The sequence below is a fragment of the Amphiprion ocellaris genome, chromosome 3 (assembly GCF_022539595.1).
Source record: "Amphiprion ocellaris isolate individual 3 ecotype Okinawa chromosome 3, ASM2253959v1, whole genome shotgun sequence".
Classification (NCBI taxonomy): domain Eukaryota; kingdom Metazoa; phylum Chordata; class Actinopteri; family Pomacentridae; genus Amphiprion; species Amphiprion ocellaris.
Window position 1 is genome coordinate 10328781 of NC_072768.1, and position 22626 is coordinate 10351406.

General features: G+C 41.2%; 1 protein-coding gene and 1 long non-coding RNA gene across 4 annotated transcripts; one reads left to right on the plus strand and one right to left on the minus strand.

Annotated features, from left to right (window-relative positions):
- Window positions 1-8208: 8208 nt before the first annotated feature.
- On the minus strand, window positions 8209-18507 carry nr2f2 (nuclear receptor subfamily 2, group F, member 2). 3 transcript variants are annotated; one of them, XM_023264704.3, is made up of 3 exons: window positions 18126-18507; window positions 12960-13487; window positions 8209-10867 (listed from the first exon to the last, which is right to left on the minus strand). In XM_023264704.3, the coding sequence occupies exons 1-3, from the start codon at window positions 18163-18165 to the stop codon at window positions 10593-10595; spliced, it is 843 nt and encodes a 280-aa protein (XP_023120472.1). In that variant the 5' UTR covers window positions 18166-18507; the 3' UTR covers window positions 8209-10592. The 3 variants fall into 3 exon arrangements, with proteins under 3 accessions (XP_023120472.1, XP_023120470.1, XP_023120471.1); XM_023264702.3 differs by lacking the exon at window positions 18126-18507 and adding an exon at window positions 14463-15784 and having other exon boundaries at window positions 12960-13505; XM_023264703.3 differs by lacking the exon at window positions 18126-18507 and adding an exon at window positions 14463-15778.
- Window positions 15991-22193, plus strand: LOC111564869 (uncharacterized). Its single transcript, XR_008601150.1, has 2 exons — window positions 15991-17616; window positions 17704-22193. It is a non-coding gene; the product is annotated as an uncharacterized LOC111564869 (long non-coding RNA).
- Window positions 22194-22626: the final 433 nt, after the last annotated feature.

Consider the following 22626-nt stretch of genomic DNA (forward strand, 5'->3'; position numbering starts at 1 on the left):
ATGGGATGTGGTACATGAAAGATGCTTCTCAAACATCACAGTGAGCCTAAAGCTGGTTACTTTCCTCTCTTTTTTTCTCTCTATTTCTTTATTTTACAGTCAAAATATTAGAAAAATTACACTGAAAATTCCTACAGCTTCACAAAAAAAACACAACAGGGAGCTATATCTTAATGTTTTACACTGTATACAATAACATGAATCTGGCCAAAAATACACACTATAAGTAGCAATTAAATTTAAATACACTCTCCAATTTGCTAGATTATAAATGTCCGCATCACAACAAAATTACCTGAACAATGGCATGTGTTCTCATGTGCACTTGTCTTGGGCTTTTTATTGTGGCTGCTTTTCCACCGTCACTGGGAGTGCAGGGTTTGCTGGTGCCTCCCTCTCTGGAAATGAGACTGCAGGCTCTATCATTAGATCGGATGGCAAGTCTTTATGCAAACTGTTTTGCATAATTACATACCAAAGCCAGAATAGCCACCCTCAAATTTTATGGGTCACAAACCATCAACAATTGCTGCATTATTGTCCACCAAAGTCCAGCCCCACCAATGACAAGGAACCAAAAAAGAAGAAGAGAAAAGAGAGAAGAAGAAGAAGGGGGGAAAAAAAACTCGTCTGCCTAATCTAAGCTCTGGGAGATTGAATTTTCATTCCAATAAAAAGTAAAGAAGATTATTCCCAAACTGACAACTTGTTTACATATAGTTGTAAAGTTCAGAGGACTGGCCAAGGCTTCAGGGAGCTTGATCACTGAGTCCACATCATGAAATGGCTCCAGTTAAGTCCTTCTTATTGCTCACCTCCTGCGCACAACTGAAAATCAGAAAGAAAATTAACGACTTTCATCTTTAGCAATTTATTTTATTTTGAAAGTATTTTTGTAATATAAAACACACAAGTAAAACTGAGTGTGCATATAAGACAGTAGCACATTAATTCCAGCTAATATTGTTAATAAATATTGCGCCTGTTTTATCAACTATATCGATCCTGGAAGAAAAGTTCATGATTACTAATTTAGTATTTGTCGTTAATTAGCCAATTCTGGATTTCGAAGGTTTGGTTGAGAATAAATGTTGCTGCTGTGAAAAAAATAAGTTAAAAAAAAAGAAAAAAAAAAATTTTAAAAAACGCTGAAATTAAAATAAATAAATAATGCGGTTCGTTTGATCGTATTTAAAAGCAGAGGGAGTTAAAGCTGCACTTAAAAAAGCGAATTAAAAGCGGAAATCACATCAAAATGACCTTATTTTATTTTCACTCATTAAAAAAAGAGAGAAATTATAATGTTAGGAGTTGTAGAAATTATTAACAGCATCGTGTTCTTTTGCTTTTTGTCTATCAGCCGCGGTTTGCAGGCCGCTGGTCTTTATCACCTCCAACACACTGAACAGCATCACCATGAAAACACAACCGGGATTTACTTACACAAATACAAATATTCATTTCTAAATAAATCAACGCTATGAGCAGCCTGTGAAAGAGCGGCGACAGCAGAGGGGGTTAGATTTTTTTACAGGACTAAAAATATGAAAATCCGGTATAAAAAAGTCCGACTTCATGTGATCTGTGGCCTTAAAAACAGATGTGATCCATGAGAAACAGCCTCATGTGAGAGATCAGACTGTTACCGCAAAAGTGGTGGCAAAAATATCCCATTTTGTACAAAATAAAATGAAATAAAAATTGAAATAAATCGAATTCTAACTAATAATGACGGCTGGAGGCTGCTGATGTTTGAATTATTTTAGAGCTTATTGCACAACACACAAAGAATTTGAACTTTATCTTCACTGTTTTGTGTCAAATCTGTGATATAGCCTTCACTGCTAAAACAACTTCTTCATTTTTAATTAAATGAGAGATAAAAGAAGTGATTATCATGAAAAAATGTCTCGCAATTTGAGGAAAATGTAAATAAAATGAGTGGAATTCCTCTTTACTGGAGCTCCGCGTTGCTGTGGCTGCTTCTAAATTTATATATATATTATTTTAGGACTTTTAATGGACACATTTTGCAGAAAAAAGCAAAGATACCCACGCAGACATGTAACATACAGGAGGCAGTGGGATCAGTGGAGCAGAGCGGAGGTTAAACGTGCAGAATAGCGCCATCTCGCTGCTGCAGCAGGACATTCCTCCTGGATTTCTTTCTCTTTTTTTCCCCTTTTCTGCGGAGACTCTCCGTGAAGATTTGTCCTCTCATAAGGTTGACCGGTTTCTGCGCGCACCGCCAGCTCTGACAACAGCCCGCATGCTGCTGTCTTTTGGCGGCCACCAGTTATTCGTGTTATCGCTGTTCATTAGTGCAGGGGGTCCCGGAGCGGGTCCCGGGACCTGCGGGGGTCACTGAGGGGGGTGGAGCGCGTCCTCGGCAATTTCAGAAGTGCTGTCATTTCACTGTAATCTAATTCAGCAAAAATGATCACAGTCCAACATATAGGCCGGTTTCCCAAACTGAGGGTCCCGGGACGCTGCTCTGGTCACCGAGGGAGATAAAAAAAAATTTAAAAAACGAGGTCCTGAGAAAATCAGAGAAATAATTTAATTTCTCCGGTGGGTCACGTTTGGATTGGAGTTGCACATTTACAGGATGTATACATTTGTTGATGTTGATCCTGGATTTCTGCTTCCCCGCTGCTATCTGCTCGTCTGCAGCACATGGACACTGTTGTATTAAAAAAAAAAAGAAAGAACGAAAAGGGGGGGAAAAAATCCCATCAAGCCGCAGAAAATGTCAGATGTGGGTCCCTGTGACAAAATCTTATCAAGCGGGGATCCGGGGTGCTGTAAGGCGCGGATCTGCGCGGGGTGTTCTTGACATGAAAAGGTCTGGAGCCCATGAATTGGTGGCGAATGAGTCCGAACCTTATGGCAAGAGAAGAGCTGCTTCACACAATTATTGTCTTAAGGATATTTTGTCTTTTTTGGTGGCTTGAACATGAAAGAGAGAAAAAAAATGGAGTTTTAATATTGTGACCACAGCTGCAACAATAGATATATTTCACAATAAAGGGGGATAAAAATGAGAAATCAAATCCAGCCTGTCGGTGGATGGAGGGTAAAAGTAAAATCAGCAATAAAATTTTCCTGTATTTATTCATTTATTTGTTTTACCTTTAAAATTCTGAGATTATTTTTTCCAAGCAATACCTGATCTAAAAAGGAAACATCTCCCTTCCACAGCTATCAAGGCCTGCAGGTCACACAAACGCAGCTAAATAATGCGTAAAAACACAGAGTAATGTAAGAAGAGATGCTTCACTGTACGCAGGCCTTTGTGTTTATTCTTATTTTTGAGGACGTTTTTTTTTTGTTTTCCTTATTTCCACCACGTCGTCTGGTGTTCACTCGCAGCGAGATGCCCAATAAGCTCCGTTCCACAGAAACATCAGTGCCATTTAAATAAAAAGGTGCTGCGTAGCCGCCTGCACCGACGAGCAGGACAACGTGTAGACATGGAGAGGCGAAAAAAATAAACACAACTCCAGCAGACTGAGCTCTGGATGAAAACAGCTCTAAGGATTGAACGTTTTCCTGTGTAACTTAGCAAGGTTTCCTACATTAGAGGTGCACCAGAAGCCTGTTCATTTACATTTTGGGGGGCAACGTTAGAATTCAGTGTTTTGTTCGCCTTTTGTTTTCACCTGTGGAATTTGTGAACGTGCAGGCTGTTGATGATTTGTGTTGGTGATGATGGTGATGATGATGATGATGATGATGATGATGATGATGGTAATAACATTCATGATGATGAGGATGAAGACTGGACGGGAGATAACGCGCAGGGTGTGAGTTTTATTGTTAAAGCACCTTCAGTCTACCACCAGCATCGAGCAGAATTACGCCAAATTAATTTCACAGTTTGAGAGAGCTTTGCCAAGTGCGTGTTTGAAGTTTTCGGCAAATACGCGCAACCCGCCCACCCACGCACACACACACACAGACACACACACACAGAGAGAGAGAGAAACACACTGCTCTCTAGAAAGAGCATTTACAAGGAGGGGAAATATAAAACATCTCCATCACCGGCGGGTGAGACAGAGCCGTGCGTGGAGTGACACGAGCGAGACTCGTCAGGCCTGCACGTCTAATTAATGCACAATCGATTAAACATTTAGCTCTTATTTGAGCAATTTATGCGGCATTTTACGTCCGCATAATCCAGTGTCCAGTATCATCCGTAAAGCATCACCACGGAGGCGAGAATCGTCATCTTTTATCATCAGCATCATCACGTGGCGTGAGTTGTGCGCAAGCAGGTAGCCATGTGTGCGCAAAAGGAGGAACGATTTGAGTCAACAAACCTGCACAACCGACATTGTCAATTAGGTTGACTTAATCAGCCATCTCGTAGAACCACACACACACACACACACACACACACGCACACACGCACACAATGGAGAGGCCTCCAAAACAAGAGATGCTGCACGTGATCTCCAAGTTAACCTGTGCGTAAAAGCGGAGCTGTGGCCACATTCAGGCTCCTGCGCCAAACTACTCCGGAGTAGTGTGATAGTGAGACCCCTGGAAGACTGACAACCGCTGCGGTGCACCTAATGGGGATCTTAATAAAGTATCTATGTACCCCAAGTAACAAATCGATACAAGATGCAGGCCTATATCGATCAATACCTATGAAGTAGCCCTGATGAAGTAATGCGTTTGGGTTTTGGGAGGCTGAGGGGGGCTGTCTAATGTCCAGCAGAGTGTTTGCGGTCTCTTCAAATCATCCCTCTGGCTCACCGCTCATCTTGGTCCTCCCCTCTGTGTGTGATCGTGGATATTAAGACAAATCACACTGCATGCTTTTAAAAAACACAGGAGCCGTCTCCCTACTTTATAGCACTGGGCACACCGTGATTTGATTTAGACCCACTGGCCTGCTTCTCCATGAAAGTTTAGCCCTCTTTCATGCCGTAGATGCATTTTTTTTAATATAGGGGATTTTACGCGCCAGTCATGCTTACTCAGTAGCCAAATAGTGGCTCGCAATTTGATTTATTTGGCATGCAAATACTCAAACTACCAGGAGAACTGTTGGCTGTTCCACTGGCATTGAGATAGGCTCGCTGTGAGCGCGCTTGGGTTAAAAGAAAACTCAAATAGCCTCCACAAAACGGGGGGGAAAATTCAACATGGGGGTATATTCACACTCCTGGTCTACATCAGCTGCAATTGTCTTTACCTCCCCTGTTTAATCGCCACAAAGCGCTGCGCCCCTTTTGAAAGTCTGGCAGTGCTTTTTTCCTTTTTTTCTTTTTTTTTTTTTCAAATGAACTTTGTCAGGTTGGAGGTGACTGGCCCTTTTTTTCTGAATTTCCCTCAGTGTTCCCACTAATCATAAGAAAACTCCACAACGGCTAAAAAAGACAAATCCAGTGTCAGAATATTTTTTGTTGTGGATAATACACTCAGTGGTTTTCAAATGTATGCACGTCTTTACGCACTACGTGAACTCGGGAGGTCGAGAGTTGTAACTAGAATCTATTTTTTCTGCAACTAACCCGCTTAAACTCACTAAATATCTGGGGACCAAAAGCGTTGATGTTGTCAACAACATGATGAGATTTTTTATACGGCGTTGTAAATTAGAGCCATAGGTCACTTTTGATATGCAACAATTTGTTTTTCAGAAAAATCCAGAATTCTGCCCTGATGTGAGGCTGTTTTATTTTAATACAAACCTCCCAGATATATTACTTTAGTTCTCCTAAATCCCTGCTCCTTCTGATCACATGAATCTGGACTCTCCTCCAGGCAGAGGTGACCAGCGGCCGTACACTGCCTTCCTTCTCCACTGACACAGACAGACGCAGTGGGATACAGGGTGGATGACAGGTGCTTAAAACACACATTACTTGTAAAGTTACAGCCTAATAGCAGCCGGCAGCTGCTGTCGTGGACGCGCAAGAAGGCGCCTGCGTGTGCAGCCCATGGTCGTTTCTTTTTTTTTTTTTCTCTCCCCCGTTTGTGTTAAAAGTGAGCTGAGGTCTCCGAGGTCTTGCGGAAGCTACAGTTCCAGGGACAGCGGGTAGATGGCACAATTTTCTTACATTTATAGGCGGAATGCTGGGAAGCCTCGTGCACTAAGTAGAAGTGAAAGGCAATTTATTTTAATGGAGAAAAGATAAAGTGGAGAAATGGTCAGAAAATAAAAGAAATAATAGATTTAAAATGGGCACAAATTTCAACCTGAAAGATTCCGGCTTTCTCAACACTTTACAGCCAATTTGTTATGATAATAATACTAAAAACGCAATTTCTTTAGAGGCTGCGCATTAACAGAAGGAGCAGGTGTCCTACCTTGCTAAGCGTTTGACTTATAGGATACATTGTAAATGAGCTGCGGTGCCTGAACCTATATATATGCAATATAGCGCATGCTGGATGGGCTAATTTGTCATAGTGATAGTGCCAAGGTGCAAATAATGTGCATATTTGTCGCTTAACTGTGCGTGTGTGCGTGTGTAAAGGAGACAGTGGGAGAGGGGGGGGACTGCAAACCACCTCCTTATCTTATTAAACAAATAGTCCGACTAAAAAGCCTGTGAGCCCCTAAAGAAGTTCCCAGCTCCAGCGTGTGAACCCCAACCAGCAGCTCTGTGCGCCCCGCAGCATCTCCCGCAGCCTGCACGTTTCATTCTTTTTTCTCTCTCCATTAGGTTATAAAGCCCAGCAGCTCGTGTGTCAAAAAGTTCTCACGTCACACAGACGTAAATAAAAGTGACGTAGCAGCGAGTTACACCTCGTTAGCTTTTTTGCACAATCCTAATAAATGAACAGAAGTACAAATTATGGACTCCAGCGTATAAATCACGTTCTGTCAAGTAAAATCAGAACCGGTCAGAGTGGAGATGTGACCCACGGACACCCAGCTCTGAACACTGGAGTGTCCCTTCACCGATATGTTTTCTATTATGTTTTATTATACAGTGGAGTGTGGTGCACTTTTATAAATACTTGCTCCAATTAACTGGCGATAGCGTCCACCTTTAATTATCAAGAGTCTGGGCTGCACCTCAGGGACAGTTTGGTGTTGGACACGCAGGAGGAAAGCACCACTGCGCGGATAAATAGCGCTTCCAGCAAGAAGCCACTGATAAAATGACCATCAGCACCACATCATAATCATCATTTTCATCATTTATCAGCAGCATCAGAAGCACACACTCGCTCACACACAGCAGCAGCAGCAGCAGCAGCAGCAGCAGCAGCAGCAGCAGCAGCAGCAGCAGCAGCAGCAGAAACTGTGGTAAAGTTGGCTTCCATACCGATCCTGATTAAGCCTCTATACAACAGGGCTAATTCTAGCCCTCCTTCAGGCCTAACTCTCTAACTAAGCCAATGCTACTAATAATTACTGATAGGCCAAAGGTTTATAGCATCACAATAGCACGCGTGGAAATAACTGGCATTGGAAAGCACCACATCCACTCCTCATATAAATGTAAAAATCAGAAATGCATTAAAGTGTATGGCGTTCAACAAGTTCCATTATAGTGCTGATGAAGCTGCGGCTGGAAATGAGAAATAAAAATGGTATGAGAACAACCAGCAATAGAGCAATTTTCATGAAATGATTTCAAACATTTTCCTTTCAGTATGTTATTCTGATGCCACCATTCATGATGTATATAAATTCCGCCCATTAATATTAATGCGAGCGTCCAAAGGTGAAACTTTATTCCGCAAATAAAGCGGTCGGGAAGCTTTTTTTTTTTTTTTTTTTATCCTGCACTGTGGTCTTTGTCCCGTGTGAGGGAGGGGAGAGGGGGACTCTCCTGTTATGAAATGTTATTATCTGTTGAGCCACTGCGCCTTATTACAAGTGGGATCCTATTTCTGAAGTTTCACAGACAAGCAAAACCTCGAATCCATTATTACCCAGTGTAGGGAAATCACACATCGGTGTTTTCTTTTTCTTTCTTTTTTTTTAGTGAAATAGGAAACATCATAACATTGTGGCGAGAAGTGGAGGCGTTGAGCGGCTCCTGTTGCCTGATTGATTAATTATTTTCTAATTCATTAATCACTTTCATGGGGCAAAAGGGCAACATCCTGCTACAGCAAATTGACTCCAGTCCCACCAACCGACCACACACACATGCAAAAAGGCACACGGAAGAGTTTCTTTCCAAAAAAATAAACCCACAAATAAATAAGAGAAAAAAAACATGGAAAAACTTGTGTTTTCAAATTCATAAATTATAATTTAATACCAAGAACAAATTTACAGCAGAATGCTTGTTTACAATAAGCTAACACAAACAAACAAGAATTGTGTTCAACTATAAACTTTCACACACACTCACATATATCACTTGCAATTAATAATAATAATAATAATCATAAAAAAAGTATCTATACGTTATCAATACCCTGCAGTCATATATTTTTATATATTTATATAAAAACGTGGGTCAGTTTAAACTGTTCATAATTACAATCATGTATCATTCTCTGGTCCATATGTGGCCACGAACAGCCAAAGATCAGTGTTCAATCAGTGATCCCTTTTAATTCAACCACAACATGGTGTTCTTTTTTGTGTGTGTGTTGAAGAAAAGCCTCAAAACAAGGACAAAATTGCTAGCTTCCAAATACACACACACACACACACACACGCTCTCGCACACACGCACGCACGCGCACCACGGCACCTGTCAAAGACCAAAAATAAAAAAAAAATAAAAACGAGGAGCAAATAACACTAAAGTTAAAATATCAGCTCCTTCTCCAAACCTGCTCACCCTGTTTAAGTCTGTAGCCTAATAATGAACGTCGTTTCTTTTTCTTTTTTCTTTTCTGTTTCTTTAAATACAAGGGCTAGTGTACTGAATGCACAGATTATATCTATACAGTCAAAAAAAACAAAAAAGAAAGAGAGATAGAGAGAGAGAGAAAACATTTACATTTATATATCAAAGGTAAAATAGGTTAGCGACCTGTGGCCATGCATTCACAGTCTAAATATACATGAAAAAGAAAACATTTTTTTGTAGTAATATGTATATACATTAAAAACAGAACTTTCAGTGCTACTAGCTAAGTCTGCCACTCAATTTTGAAGACGTTGTATTACCGAGAGAGAGAAAAAAAATGGCAACCACAGATTTTTTTTTCTTAATCACATATACTTTGTATAAAGGAAAAACTCGTTGAAATGAATTGACCTATATTTACAAGAATACTGCCTCTAATCAGTGTTTTTCCAAAAAAAAAAAAAACTGAAGTTTTTCTAATTTGTGTTCCCCCCAAAAAATGTTGTAGGCCTACTTTAACAACGTTTGGATAAGAAATCACATCATGCTTGTCAGGCACTTAATGCTTGAAGTGAATAAAGGGTGACATTTCAGGGACGCTTTAATAATACTGCTATTAAACACTACTCTGGCTAGGCTTCAAACTTTTATGACCCCTTGACCTCTCCAACTTTTTTTTTTTATTTTTTAAACGAGCCAGTTATATTTTTCAGTGCAGTCTGAGCCACTGCACATATTAGTCTCTAATACCTTTATAAGAGCAGCTCTTTAGGCAACTTGTAGATTTAATATCCATTTGGGGGAACTGGTGCCAAATATTCAGAGGTGAGTGAAATTGGGGGGAAGATTATTTGCCAAATCTGCGAGCGTCAAAACAAATTAATTCAAATTTTAAGAGAGCTTGTGTCAAAAACAGTAGTGGAAAACAAATCCTATAGCTTCATAATAATAAAAAATTTTTAAAAAAAAATGTTTCCGCTGGGTCATAAAGTTGAACATGAACTCCATTTAGCTCCCTTTTCCCCAGATGTTATTGGTCATCCTAAGAATATAAGTGCGCTTGCAGCATTAAGCCTAGATCATAAGCCTATAACTCCTATTGCTGTGGTTTTAATTCTTTTTAGAACTTTTTTTTTGGTCTTTTTTTTAAAACATTATTTCACCTTTTTTCTTCAAAATAAATCATCGTGTTAGAAAATAACACCACCTGTACTACAGAAATCACATAGGCCGGTTTGGAACCAGAAAGGAGGAACAAAGAAAGTACAAAACACAGCTATACATGGACACAGGACAAAGTCATCTGAGAAAAAGAAAAAAATTCACGTTTCGTATTTTCCCTTTCTCCAGTTTTTTCTTCTTCTTTTTTTACCCAAATTTTCATTTTTAAATGCACTTAATACTTAAAATTTCCTCATAAGGATCAACAAAAAAAAAAATCCCTTTTCCTTTTTTTTCCTCATTTTTCTTCTTTCATTACAAAAACAAAAAAAATGGATCGAAGCAGGTTGTTCTGCATGAACACTGGGAGCTTGTATCTGCCATTTTGAAAGTTCAGTGGATGTCTCAATTTTTTCTCTTTTTTGGGGAGAGTAGAAGGGGGGGAATTCACAGTCATTTACGTCAATGTCTTTCTTCATGAAAGCCAGCCCCGTGTAACAGCCGGTTGGTTTTTTATTCCTTCCACAAAAGCAGCTATAATCATTGTAGTCTCGCAGCCCCCCCAACACACACCTCCCTCCACCACCTCCACCACCACCACCACCAAACCAACCCCACCTTTTGTTTGTTCGTCTCCTTCTTGGTTTACTGAATTGACATGTAAGGCCAGTTAAAACTGCTCCCCGACAGCAACATATCCCTGATGAGAGTTTCAATTGGGGTTTTACCTACCAATCGGACGAAAAATAATTGTTCTATGACCGAGGAAGAGACTGTGCGGAGGGAAGGCAAGCGGAGTAACAACTTCCCAAACCGTGTGGGCTGGTTGGGATACTGGCTCCGGACATATTCCTCCAGGGCGCACTGGGACTTCTCCTGCAAACTTTCCACATGGGCCACATCTGAGAGGCCACAAGCATCTGAGGAGGAGGAGGGGGGAAAGCAAATAAACATTAATAAAGTGTAACCTAATGTGTTTCTCTCACTAGGAGCCTTTTTTCCCCACTGTGCTGATGTATTACAGCGAGAATTGATGGCCTGTCATTGTTGGGGGAAAAAAAAGAAAAAAAAAAAAAGAAAAAGCATTGCAACATTTTGAGGAAATGATTCTAAATGTAAAAGAAGCGGAGTTCATTTGGAGGTTTGTTTTTATAAATGTTGTGGTTTGTTAACGTGTGAGAATAACTGAACAACTTGCAATCAGTACAATAACACTGCCACAGCAAATTAAAAATAAAAAAACAACAACACAATGACGGCAACTCGTAATAATTCGACTATCATATTATGCTTGTCTTTTAAAATTATGAATGCATTTTTTAAATCAAACTTGCGAGTGAAAACGGCAGCATCGCCTCCTCCGCCGCCTCAACTCCCTCCTGCTCCGCCATTCTCACTATTTCTCCCCGTTGAAGTGCATTTAAAAGCAAACTCAATAATTAAGCATATTCATAGCTGAAGACTGTGTTTCTGATGGGCCAGTCAGAGGCAGAGCGAGGAGGAGAAGAAGAAGGGAGGAAGGGGGGAGGGAGGGAGGGAGGGAAGGGAGAGAGAGAGAGAGGGAAAGGCATGGGAGACCTGCTGACCTTTAGTGAGCAGAGATTTAGCTCGGAAAAAAGGGCCCATAGCCTACGGAGTTGCCGTCATACTATACCATCAGAGACGCATAATCACTATCTATGCTGCTGCATGTGGGCGGCAGCTGATAATGTGCCAAAAACGCTTGTACGCGCATTGGTTAAGTTTGTAAAGTTTACGCATGACAACAACCAAACCACCAAAGTAGCAAAGGCGTGTCATTCAAAGCTCCCAACAACACAGCAGCTCATGTTCAAGCCTCCGGGACTCAGGTATGGACGAGACAAATTAAGCCAATAAGGCTTATTAATAAAATTCAATGACCTGAAATGCGATTTTTTTTCTTTTCTTTTTTTTCTTCTCGCTCTCTTATAAATAAAGGAGCCAGAACAATAGCAAGCTGCTGGGGCTAAATGTAATCCAGAAGCTGGTGGTTTTGCAGGTATCATTTCAAAGACTCAGTCATCGGTGAAACCTTGTAAATATCTTCCATACCTGTGTTTCTTTTATTATTATTTTCGCCTGTAATGGTGCGGCTAATGTAACCAAATATCTGGGAAGTTCGGGTCATGACCCAGTTCTGGAGCAAATCCAGAGACGCCTTGAATTCTACGAGGCGGAGAGAATATTTCTGCAAATAAAAATTAAAGCCGCCCCTCCTGTCACTGCACAAATATTCCACAGTAGTCTTCTATACATATAGTGGCATATTTGCAATTACAGGGCGAGTATTGGGCTCCAACGTGCGTTTTTACGCACACGTCTGTCCACTAAATGACGAGAGCGTTGAAACCTGCGCTTTGCTTTTACTGTGTGCAAATGGGACATTAGGCTTGTCTTTCTTTCCTTTTTTTTCTATTCCCCTCCCCCTCGGAGCCTGACATCATTTATATCTGTCATTTCCTACAAACAAGACGTGGGGTATACACACAGTGATAAATGGCTGGAAAAAAGTCCAAGTGTGGAAATTCATCTGCAGGCTATTTGCTTCTCCAAAAGTGTGCTAAGAGCGAGATTTTATGATGCTGAAGGCAATTAATGTGGAGTTGTATTTAACTGGAGCTTATTTTTCTAATGATTCACTCAGGCTGCACTGTCATCTCGATTTGCTGTCAATTTAATTTTCAAAAAAATAAATTCTTGCGTGGTCATGCCACAATTTCCAGTTTAGCCGTGTCTGATAAATCACTTGATTAATCAAATGTTTGTTTTTTTTTAAAAAATAATTTATTAGCCTCAGGCCTATCCACCAGCCCCTGACCATGAAGGCAGCACATATAGGCGAACATTTAAAGTAGAATGTTGTGTTAATACGAGCAATAGCCTCCAGCCAGTGCAGATATATTTAGGTCAGCGTTGATTTAGCTGATGTCAGGGTGCAGGTTAGTGACATTCACACACACTGAACTTGAGTGTGCCAGTCTATTGTCTTACCTGTGGTGAAGAGCACAATTGCCTTTAAGCAGCTATATTCAGCAGAGTCAACGTGCAAAGCTTTCAGCTTTTCCACTTGTTCTTGGAAGATCCTAATGTGGTCCATAAAGGCCACCACTCTGTCCGCAGACATGGGGGAGGCGTGAAGGCCAGCCGCCGCCAGGAGAGGAGCCACATGCAGGGGCATGGAGCACTGCGCGGCGTTGAGCACAAATAACTCACTCCACGTCAACCTCAGCAGAGCCACCTGGTCGGTGATCTGAAGGTCTGGAAAGAAGGGAATATTCCTGGCCCACTCCACGGCACTGAAGAGCATCCTGGCTGCTAGTTCACAAATGTTCTCGATGCCCATTATGTTGTTGGGCTGCATGCACTGACTGCCATACCGGGACGTCGGGTAGGGCTCCGCTCTCAACAGAAGAGAGATATATCCGGATAAGTAGGAATGGCAGTGGAGTGGGTCTCCATTTGTCAAGGCGAACTGACCGTGGTGTGGCTGTGTGGGTGGCACCCGTCCCCTTTGCACGGCTGCAGTAAAAAGAGAAACTACAGATATTGAAGCCTGAATTCTACAAATCATCACACAGTCACCGTGAGCATGCTAAATATTACAGTGCATTTTAAAAACAGAGAATAAGCAGCTTAAAAATAATAACAAATACCACACCGCGTGTTTACTGTGTAGGATCAAAACACACACACATAGACATATATTATTGCAGTTTTTTAAAAATAAAGACATTCTGGGTTGATAATAGCGAGGCTGTGAGTGTGACAAATCATGTAGGGATGCGCTTTGAGACACATTTAACACAAGCCCTGCACATGTCTAGCTTTAAAATGATGTTATTCAGCAACAGCAACATGAGCTGGCTGTGAAGGAACACAAAGAGGGCAAGGGAGACCTTGCATGTTTAACCCTTAACCTACTTAGCAATTCATCTCGTTTTACCCACACATGCAGGCCCTATTTTAACAGAGAAATTGTCGGGGTTTAATCGGGGGGTTTCTGATGCACAATCCGAGCCTCTGCTTGTCCAGCTCTGGACACAGACAACAAGAACAAGCGGGATACATGTTGGAGGTGCAGCCAGAAACACGCTATCTCTTAATTCGACACTCGCCATAATAGCGCAGGAGGCTATATTGTATCATCTATCAGACACAGATGGATCTCATACGCCCATGTAGCTTTATCTAAATATAAAATTTGGCAGCCTTAACGTGGCGATCGGTTATTATTTGTGCTAAAAGGGAAGCAGGGCGAGGAGAGGGGGGGAAACGCGCTGGAGCTCAAAGCAGAGATCCAACCGTCTCGACCACAGCGGCTCCATGGCGAGCTCCAGCCGCACAACCTTGGAGGGAATAATCGGGAGAGAAGCTACACAAGGGGGGCGACATAATGTGTTTTTTCCCCTCGTGTCTGTTGGGGGGAGTAGGTTGTAAAAGCCTAGAGACACACAAAACACACAACACGAATAGGAAAACAAAAAGTCCCAATACCTTCCCGTCTCATGCCGACTTTAAGGCATTTTTTGAGGCGGCAGTACTGACACTGATTGCGGTGGTGTTGGTCGATTGGACAATTCCTGTTGGCACGGCATGTGTAAGTGAGGTTCCGTCGTACGCTCCGTTTGAAGAAGCTCTTGCACCCCTCGCAAGTAAACTGGCCATAGTGTTTGCCACTCGATTTGTCCCCACAGACCACGCACTCGATGTGCTGCGGCTGCTTCTCCGCCTGCTGCGTCGTCTGGTTCGTCGGCGTGGACTGTGTGTTGTTCGGGGGTCCTTGGACCGGAGTCTGAGGGGTCGGAGGGGCGACCTGAGAGGCTGTCAGATTCAACTGGCCTGGTTGAGGGGTGGGAAGAGATAGTCCTCCTTGGGTCTGCGAGGAAAGGGTGCCTTGGGTGTCAGCCACATCGTCCTGGGAGCCTCTCCACACTACCATTGCCATATCTATCAGTCAACGTAAAGAAACTTTTTGTCTGCCGTTTTGCTGTCGCGGTGGAGAAAATTGTCTCGGTGGAAACTGTGATTAACAGCCGGACACACACACACACACACGCGCGCGTCCGCACACACACACAGGAGGAGGAAAAATGTCAAATCTAGCCTACGTTGAATCCACTCTTGGAGTCTCCCGGAGAAGAAGAAAAAAAAAACTGTCGATTTATTGCTGTTGGAGAGACGGAGCACGTTTTCAAAACTGATGCGATGGCGAGCTGAGTCGCTGCCTTGCGCTTAAAGGCCAAGTCCAGGGGCGCTTACAGTCAGCCATCCAGCACACCCATCAATGGGAAAAGGTGGGCTAAAGACTCAAAAATCACCAGCCGAGGTAGCATGGACTGTTCAGTGGAGGATGGAGCAGGTTGGTGAGACCGTGCCCGCAGCAGCAGCAGCACAAAACAATCGGTGAGCACACTGTAGCAGCTACTATCAAGTTCCAGCACAAGTCTTGGAGAAAATCACCAACTGGGCTTAGACGCACACACTCAAACGCACGCACAGGAGAAAGGGAGGAAGAAAAAAAAATCGCGTCTTCTTCCTTTTTCTCCTTGTGAGGTATAGCGCCAGCAAAAGCGCGCAGCCGAGTGTTTTCAGAGCTTGGAATATGAAGACAAACTCTCTCCCTCCTTTTTGGAAAAGCAAAAAAAGAAAGAAAAAAGGAAAGAAGCGAAAGCAGCAAAAAACAAAACAACTAAAAAAAAAAACAAAGATCACAACCTGCAAACCTCCTCCGTGCGCTGAAAAATAATAGGAAAAAGGAGTAGGGAATCAAAGTGATCAAATATGTTAAAAAGGCGGAGGTTAGGAAGTGATTTGCGATTGGTAGGAGCCGGGCTGGCAGAATGCTTTCTCTCTGATCAGCTCACTGAGCTCTCTATATAGTGAACTTTGACACGACTGCTGCAACTTAGCACACGTTACCATGGAGATGAGCTGCCATATAAGGAAGGAGAGTCTGTTTGACTGGTCAGAGCTCAGGGACCTCCCCCTGAACCCCATTGGCTAGTCGGCACTTGTGCTACTTGGTACCTTGCCAGAGCCAGCATGGAGGTCGAGAGGGCCGCTTGGTCCTAAAAAGAGACGCGTTTGGTTTATTCTATAAAAAAAAAAAAAAAAAAAAAAAGAGGAGAGGAATCATTCCTACTCACTCAAATCAACCCATAAGCTATATTCACATGCAGCCCCGGTAAAGCTTTAGCAATTTCACGGAAACAGAGAAGAAGAAGAAGAAGGGGAGAAAATAATAAATAAATAATTCAATTCCTTTTGCCTCATATCGCGCTGAATTATATCCAGTGGCTCTAAGAACAAGCTGAAGGAGATTTTGTCCCTGAGACACACATGCACCTTCTGGGCATGATCTGTGTTCATTACAGTCTTGATCCTTTTAGGTATGTGGATATAAAGACAGTCGACACATGCGAAAGAAATTAAAAAACACACACACACACACACACACACACACACACATAGAGGAAGGGAGAAAAATAATTGTCCCTGCCTGCATGATGCTTTAAATCAACATCACTGTACATATACCAGCATGTGAACACTGCCATTTGTCTATACATATGCACAGCAAAACCAGACATTGTAAGGATTCCCCCGCCAGGTGAACAAGACAATAATAATCGTAATAATGATGCCTGTTGACTGTATTTCTTCATTTTTTTAACATCCCTCCGTGCAATTATTCTCACCAGTTAATAGGTTATCCCTATTAGCGCTTCTAATCACACCAAGTGCTATTCATCACAATCCACAAAAAAAATAAAAAAATAAAAAAAAACTGTTGTGGCAGGCTACTGAAATCATCTGTGCACCCGCTGAAGCTTGAAAATCCCACTGGCTGCAAATGTCCCTAATCCACAGGGTCAGCAAGGCCATATCTGGGTCTCAAAAGTCAGAGCTTTGTCTGCAGCCTCTGTGCTCAAAAACGTGAAATGACTCTAGCTTTAAATAGGAACTACATTTTTAAAATGACACTGGAGGTCAAAGGCCATGCCCTTCACATTAAGGCTGGGATGAAAGTAGAGCTTGATAAACAGCACTGAAAAAAAGGCAGTTTGGGGTAATTGAGATGGGTCAGATGTTGCCAAATAAATAAATATCTGCAGATTATGATGATGTGATGCAAAGAGAAGGATGCCGTGAATGGAATAGAGGGATCAGTTCGGGCTTTTTTTATTTCTCCAGTTGGTTAATAATTTTTGGCACTGAATTTAAACTGCTTTACTTTCACCATGGCCAGAGGCTATTTAAAGGAAATAAATAAACTGTTGAACTGCAGGTAAAACTTGACAGAAGCCACACAGATGAAGCTCCAGCCTGGTCAGAGCCTGCAGACATCAGCCAGCAGCAGCAGAAACACAAGCAGCAGCATGCATTGTCCCAGGATGTATTACAGTATATTGGTGCCCCCTAGCGTATGATTTTTCCCTGCTTCAGAATAAGATTCAATTTAGAGGAGCCATGAGCCAGACACGGAAACTGCTTCAGTCTCGTCGCCCGCATCGACCAAACTAACGAGCACCATTTTAAACTGATGACTGTTTGTTTAAATTCTGTTTTACATGACTTGGACGGCAAAGCTTCGAGAGTTGCCAAAGTTGGATTTACTTTTTTGCCACTTCGGGCAGTCCCAGCGGTGGTATTTAGACCAATTGTGTGTTTATTCTAAAACAAATTAGCCGATTATATTTTGTCTGCATTACTATTTTGTCGGTTTTATTTACAGATCCCGCGAACATGGAGAGTCTGTAAATAAAACACCCCGCAAGGTATCGACTTATCGAGGAGCCAGTTTTTGCTTCAAAATGGTAAGTATAGCTTTTGCATTCTTTATTGTGATAAAGCACTAAAGTAGCAACGCTTTATTCCTCTGCTCTGAATTAAATAATTGTGTTAAATTAAGCGGACAGCCTTTATCTGTGCAAATAAAAAGACGCGTCCTGCTGCACCACAGACCACATCATATACGAGATTTCCACAGAGCGCATTGAATACGGAGCACTCTGTCAAGTCATTTTCGCTTATTATTAAGCGTTAATTTATAGGATGACCACAACAAAGCCCAAATACTTTGCAAACACCCACTCATGAAGTTATTTGATAGTGATAGTGAGGCAGGAGGCTGTATTCTTATAGTAACAAACCTACCAAATGCATATGTTGCTGATTCGTCCGTAGCGGGATGCATCTTCTCTCTTATTCAGAATATATTTAGTCTTCTCTTTTTGTGCTCAGATTGGAAACGGGCAAAGCTTCCTCTCTCTCTCTCCAACGGGACGGGATCAAACACAAAAAAGACGCACGCTGTTTATTGGAAAATTGCAATGTCTGATCATGCAAAAACTTTGGAGAGCCGAAACAAACAACTGATTCACGTCATGTGTTGGTTGTTGTTGTTGTTGCTGATGATGATGATGAGGAGCGAGGAATTGGAGATATAAGTTGGCGTGTCGTCCGAGCAGAATACCAATTTGACTGCCTCTGGAAATGATAAGTGGAGCTTTACAGCAAGCAGAGATCCTGTGCGCCTTTTTCTCTCCTACAGTAATATGGCCAAAGCGCGCTTGCACGCCGCTGCTTTGTGTGGGCTATTGAGGAGAGAGGGAGGGGGTGAAGTCAGAACAGACACCTGTCTTTAAGTGTGGCGAGCAAGTATTATGAGAGTCTGCATATTTGAAATTATATATGGAGGCAGGGAGCAAAGACGCAACATGAGCCTGGCTGTAATTAAAAATTAAAATGAAAATTAATTGACAAAATAAATATTTAGTAGTCTATGCCTAACTGGAGCCTCCTCCATTATTATTATTATTATTATTATTATTATTATTATTATTATTATTATTATTATTATTATTATTATATTTTTAATGTCTTTAATACGATAAGAAGCTATTAACACATTTTATTTATTTATTTATTCATTTACAGTTACAGCTCTTGCAATTATGCGTAATGCAGAAAGTAAAAAGGCCAATATATATATGAAATAGTATACCAATTAACCTCGCGTAAATGTATATTGGGTAGAAATTTACGCACCATTTTTACGCACAAACGTTTCCAAACCAACACAATTGATTAGCTATTAAACCCTCCCCTCCAAAAAGTCTTCTGCTTATTTTTTATTTTATTATCATTATTATTATTATTCCCCGGGTTTAAAACTTTGCTCTGTGTGATTTGTGCCGGTTCTCCCTTCAAGCAGGAGGATAAAAGCACTATATGCTCAGCAAGCCTCCATACACACAACAATAGCGCTGCCCAACGGGATCAGTATCGATTAAGAAGAGACAGAGGATGTCGCCTGCACTAAATATTTACTGATCACACACAAATAGCTGGATCTTTAACGATTTCCCATGCTCCGGCTGGGAGAAGGGACTAAATCACTTTATTATTGTTAGTAAAACAAAGCACACACTCCCGGAACGCAGGAGTGGAGATGTGCTGATTGGGATGATTGCAGTTAAATTAATCGATAGCGAGATAGATAATAGTTGAGATTTACGCGCGCGTAAAGAAGGGGGGAAAAAGCAGCTTTCACTCCTATGGCAGGTTAAAGTGACACGTGCGGTAATTATTCAGCGCAAAGTCAACAGATTACAGGACTCAAACTAAACAAAAGAATTCGGCTAAATATTTCAATCCTATAAATCTGGCTTTTCAAACGCACTCTTAAAAAAGAGAGGATTGTGCTGCTGACGGGTGAAGAGTCCTCTCACACTTGTGTTAAAAGTCAAAATTAAAGGAGGAAAAGAAGAGTTGACTTTAATCTTATCTGTGCCTTCACCAAGTCCTTCATGCAGATAGAGGGATACTGACCCGAAGGTCTCCAAGTTCCCGGCCTGATTAACCCTTCCAGACCCGCGCAGGAGCAAAGGTTAACCAGGCTAATCAACTTCAAGAGTCTGATTGAATTAGATGACTGTGGAATAAGGACAGAAACTAAACTGTCTCACTTTAAAAAAAAACACCCTTAGTCACTTTTTGACAATTCACACAATTTAAATCAGCATAAGGATAAGAAACAGGAATTAAATCTACATAACAGGAGAGATTATTTCCTTGTTAACTGGCAACAGGTAAAAATGTAACATCTTCAGCTCACTGTCAGCGTTCAAAAACTCTTCAAACACCTACAAATTGTTTTTCCTGCTTGATAAAGATCATTTGATTGATGGTGGCTGTGCCCCATATGTCATGGCATTTTTATCTGTTGCATTGCATAATACCAGTCAGTACAATTTAACTGTGTAGTAAAGGCTTTATCTCGTCTCTTTACAGCAGTGCTTCATTGTGATGTTGTTATGTTGCTTATATGCAAAGATGAAGAAAAAAAACTAGACCAATTAGTCAAATGTCTGCTTGTACATTTGGCTCCATTTAGGTAAAGAATATTTGCTGACAAAACATAATTAAAGTTTCCAGAAGTGACTCCTAATCAAAGGAAGGAATAGGAGGAAAGCTTAAGATAAGCAAAATATTCTAATGTAAGGATATTTTAATGTTTACAATTTCAAGATGTTAAAAAAAAGAATCGCCAACTGTGTGGGCAGAGAATGAGTTTTTATTTTATTTTACACATTTCAACCTGATAATTAGTTCTTATTCTTCCAGCTTGCAGTTTCTTTTGAATTCTTTCTTAATGGTTGAGTTGCTCGCTCTGAAGCGTGGCTTTTACACACTTTAACGACAAACATATGACCTGTCCTTTAAATTATGTTTCTGTCATTTTGGCCTCCTAATAATGTCATTATAAAAAATGGAATTCCATTATCTTAATTAACACCCCCTTATGGTAAATGTGGTGTGTGTAAGTGATTTGGTGGTATGTAAGCTGTGAGGGAAAAGGTGTAGGATTTTATTTTTTTTCATAAGTAGACATATATGCATGTTTTAGTTGAGCCCGTTTCATAGAGTTCATTCAGTGGTGTAGATCACTTTCTCTGTGTCTGCGTGCCCCAAGGGCCGCTATCTAAAAAGGCAATAGATCCCAAATAGCTCACTGTGTTCAATTTGCCAATGACAGATTATAGTGCCAATTTGAACAGATAGGGATCAATTTGTCTCAATGATCACTCTTTAGGCTGACTGCCAGCGCGCTCTTAATGTATTTGTAAATGCTTATTGTTTGAATCATTGCTGTTGGGTTGAAAGTGATCAAAAACTGCAGAGAGAAGGATGAGTGGTGTAAACGCTGTGTTGTTTTGGCTGCTAAAGACTGCATAGATGGAGCGTACATGATGATTACTTCAGGCAGCCGCATTGTAGCAGCAATGACCAGAGGGGTCAATGGTTTAACTCTAAGGACTCGCTGGGAAAGTCTGGGTGGGGGGAATTGTGTGATAAGTGCTCTCTAACCCCTAGAAAACTACTGCTGAAGTGCCCTTCGGCAAAGCAGCTTAAATCCCATCTGTCCCAGTGGAGCTGCACAGCGACCATCAGCACAACACTGCAGTTGTACCAGCCACTTGTGATGTGTCTCTTTGAGCCCTCTCTTTTCTCTTTAAAAAGGGGAAGAGTGGGCAGTCCACTCGCTTCACACTCTTTTTTTTTTTTCATGTGCTCAGAGTGAAAAAGTTTGGGAGAAGACACAAGAGAGAAAGCCGTGGCAGCATTCAGTCCTGAGCCAGACATGGCTCACATGTGGCCCCAAAGGCAGCAGACAGTGTATTGAATTACTGTAACTCAAGGTGTAATGTGGTAGCAGTGGGGGATATGTAAAAACTACACAAACGGATGTAGTAGAGGCTTACTTCAGCTTCGCATTACAGCTATTCAGACGGTTTATTTTCTTAAACTAAATATTGAATCATGTATTAGTTCTAATGGAAGCCATACTTTTTATAATGGCAATCAGCTACTCTTAGATTTACTAGTTCTATCAACCTACTATTGTTTCAACAGCATTGTGTCACCAGGTTTAGTCATTTTTATGTGTTCATTTATTCTAAATAATTATGTTTATAGCACTCAGAGAGGACTCGTTAATGCATGCTGGTAAAGTTGCACAAGAATAACAGCTGTTTTTATTACTTTTTGAAGATTTTGGATGTTTTGGAAAGTGGTGCTGATGTGGTGCGTACAACTATGAGATGACTGCTCACGTATTAGTGTTTGTATTTCTCCTTAAGTAGCTGATTAAGTAGCCCATGTGTATGATTTTAATTTGCAGAGTGCCACACCTATGACAAATAAAGTTTTGATCTATGAGCTGTGTTTTGACTGGTTTTCTCTCCACAAAAAACTAATGTACATTCCACTTTAACAATCAATTCTTCCAGTTTTACCATGATAGTTTACTGTAAAATGTAAATGAAGGGTTGCATTGTAACTACTGTTGCGACTATAAGACAACATGCTGTTAAAATCTATAATGAAAGGTTGGAAACAGCAAGAGTGCGGTTTGCTGATTTCAAATGATCTTCTTGTTCAATCTCTGGCTTTTCCTGATTCTGTAGAACATCTAAAACATGCTGCCTGTCTGTGGTATTTCTGGAGGTTTAGTAAAAGCATGTATGGTGCAAGCTCCAGCACTTTCCTCTTCATTCAGATGACCTTCAACATTTTCTAAAAAATATTTCTGTGGTGCAAATGTGGAGAATTAGAAAGTCTGAAAAAAATCTCACTGCAATACTGGATAGTA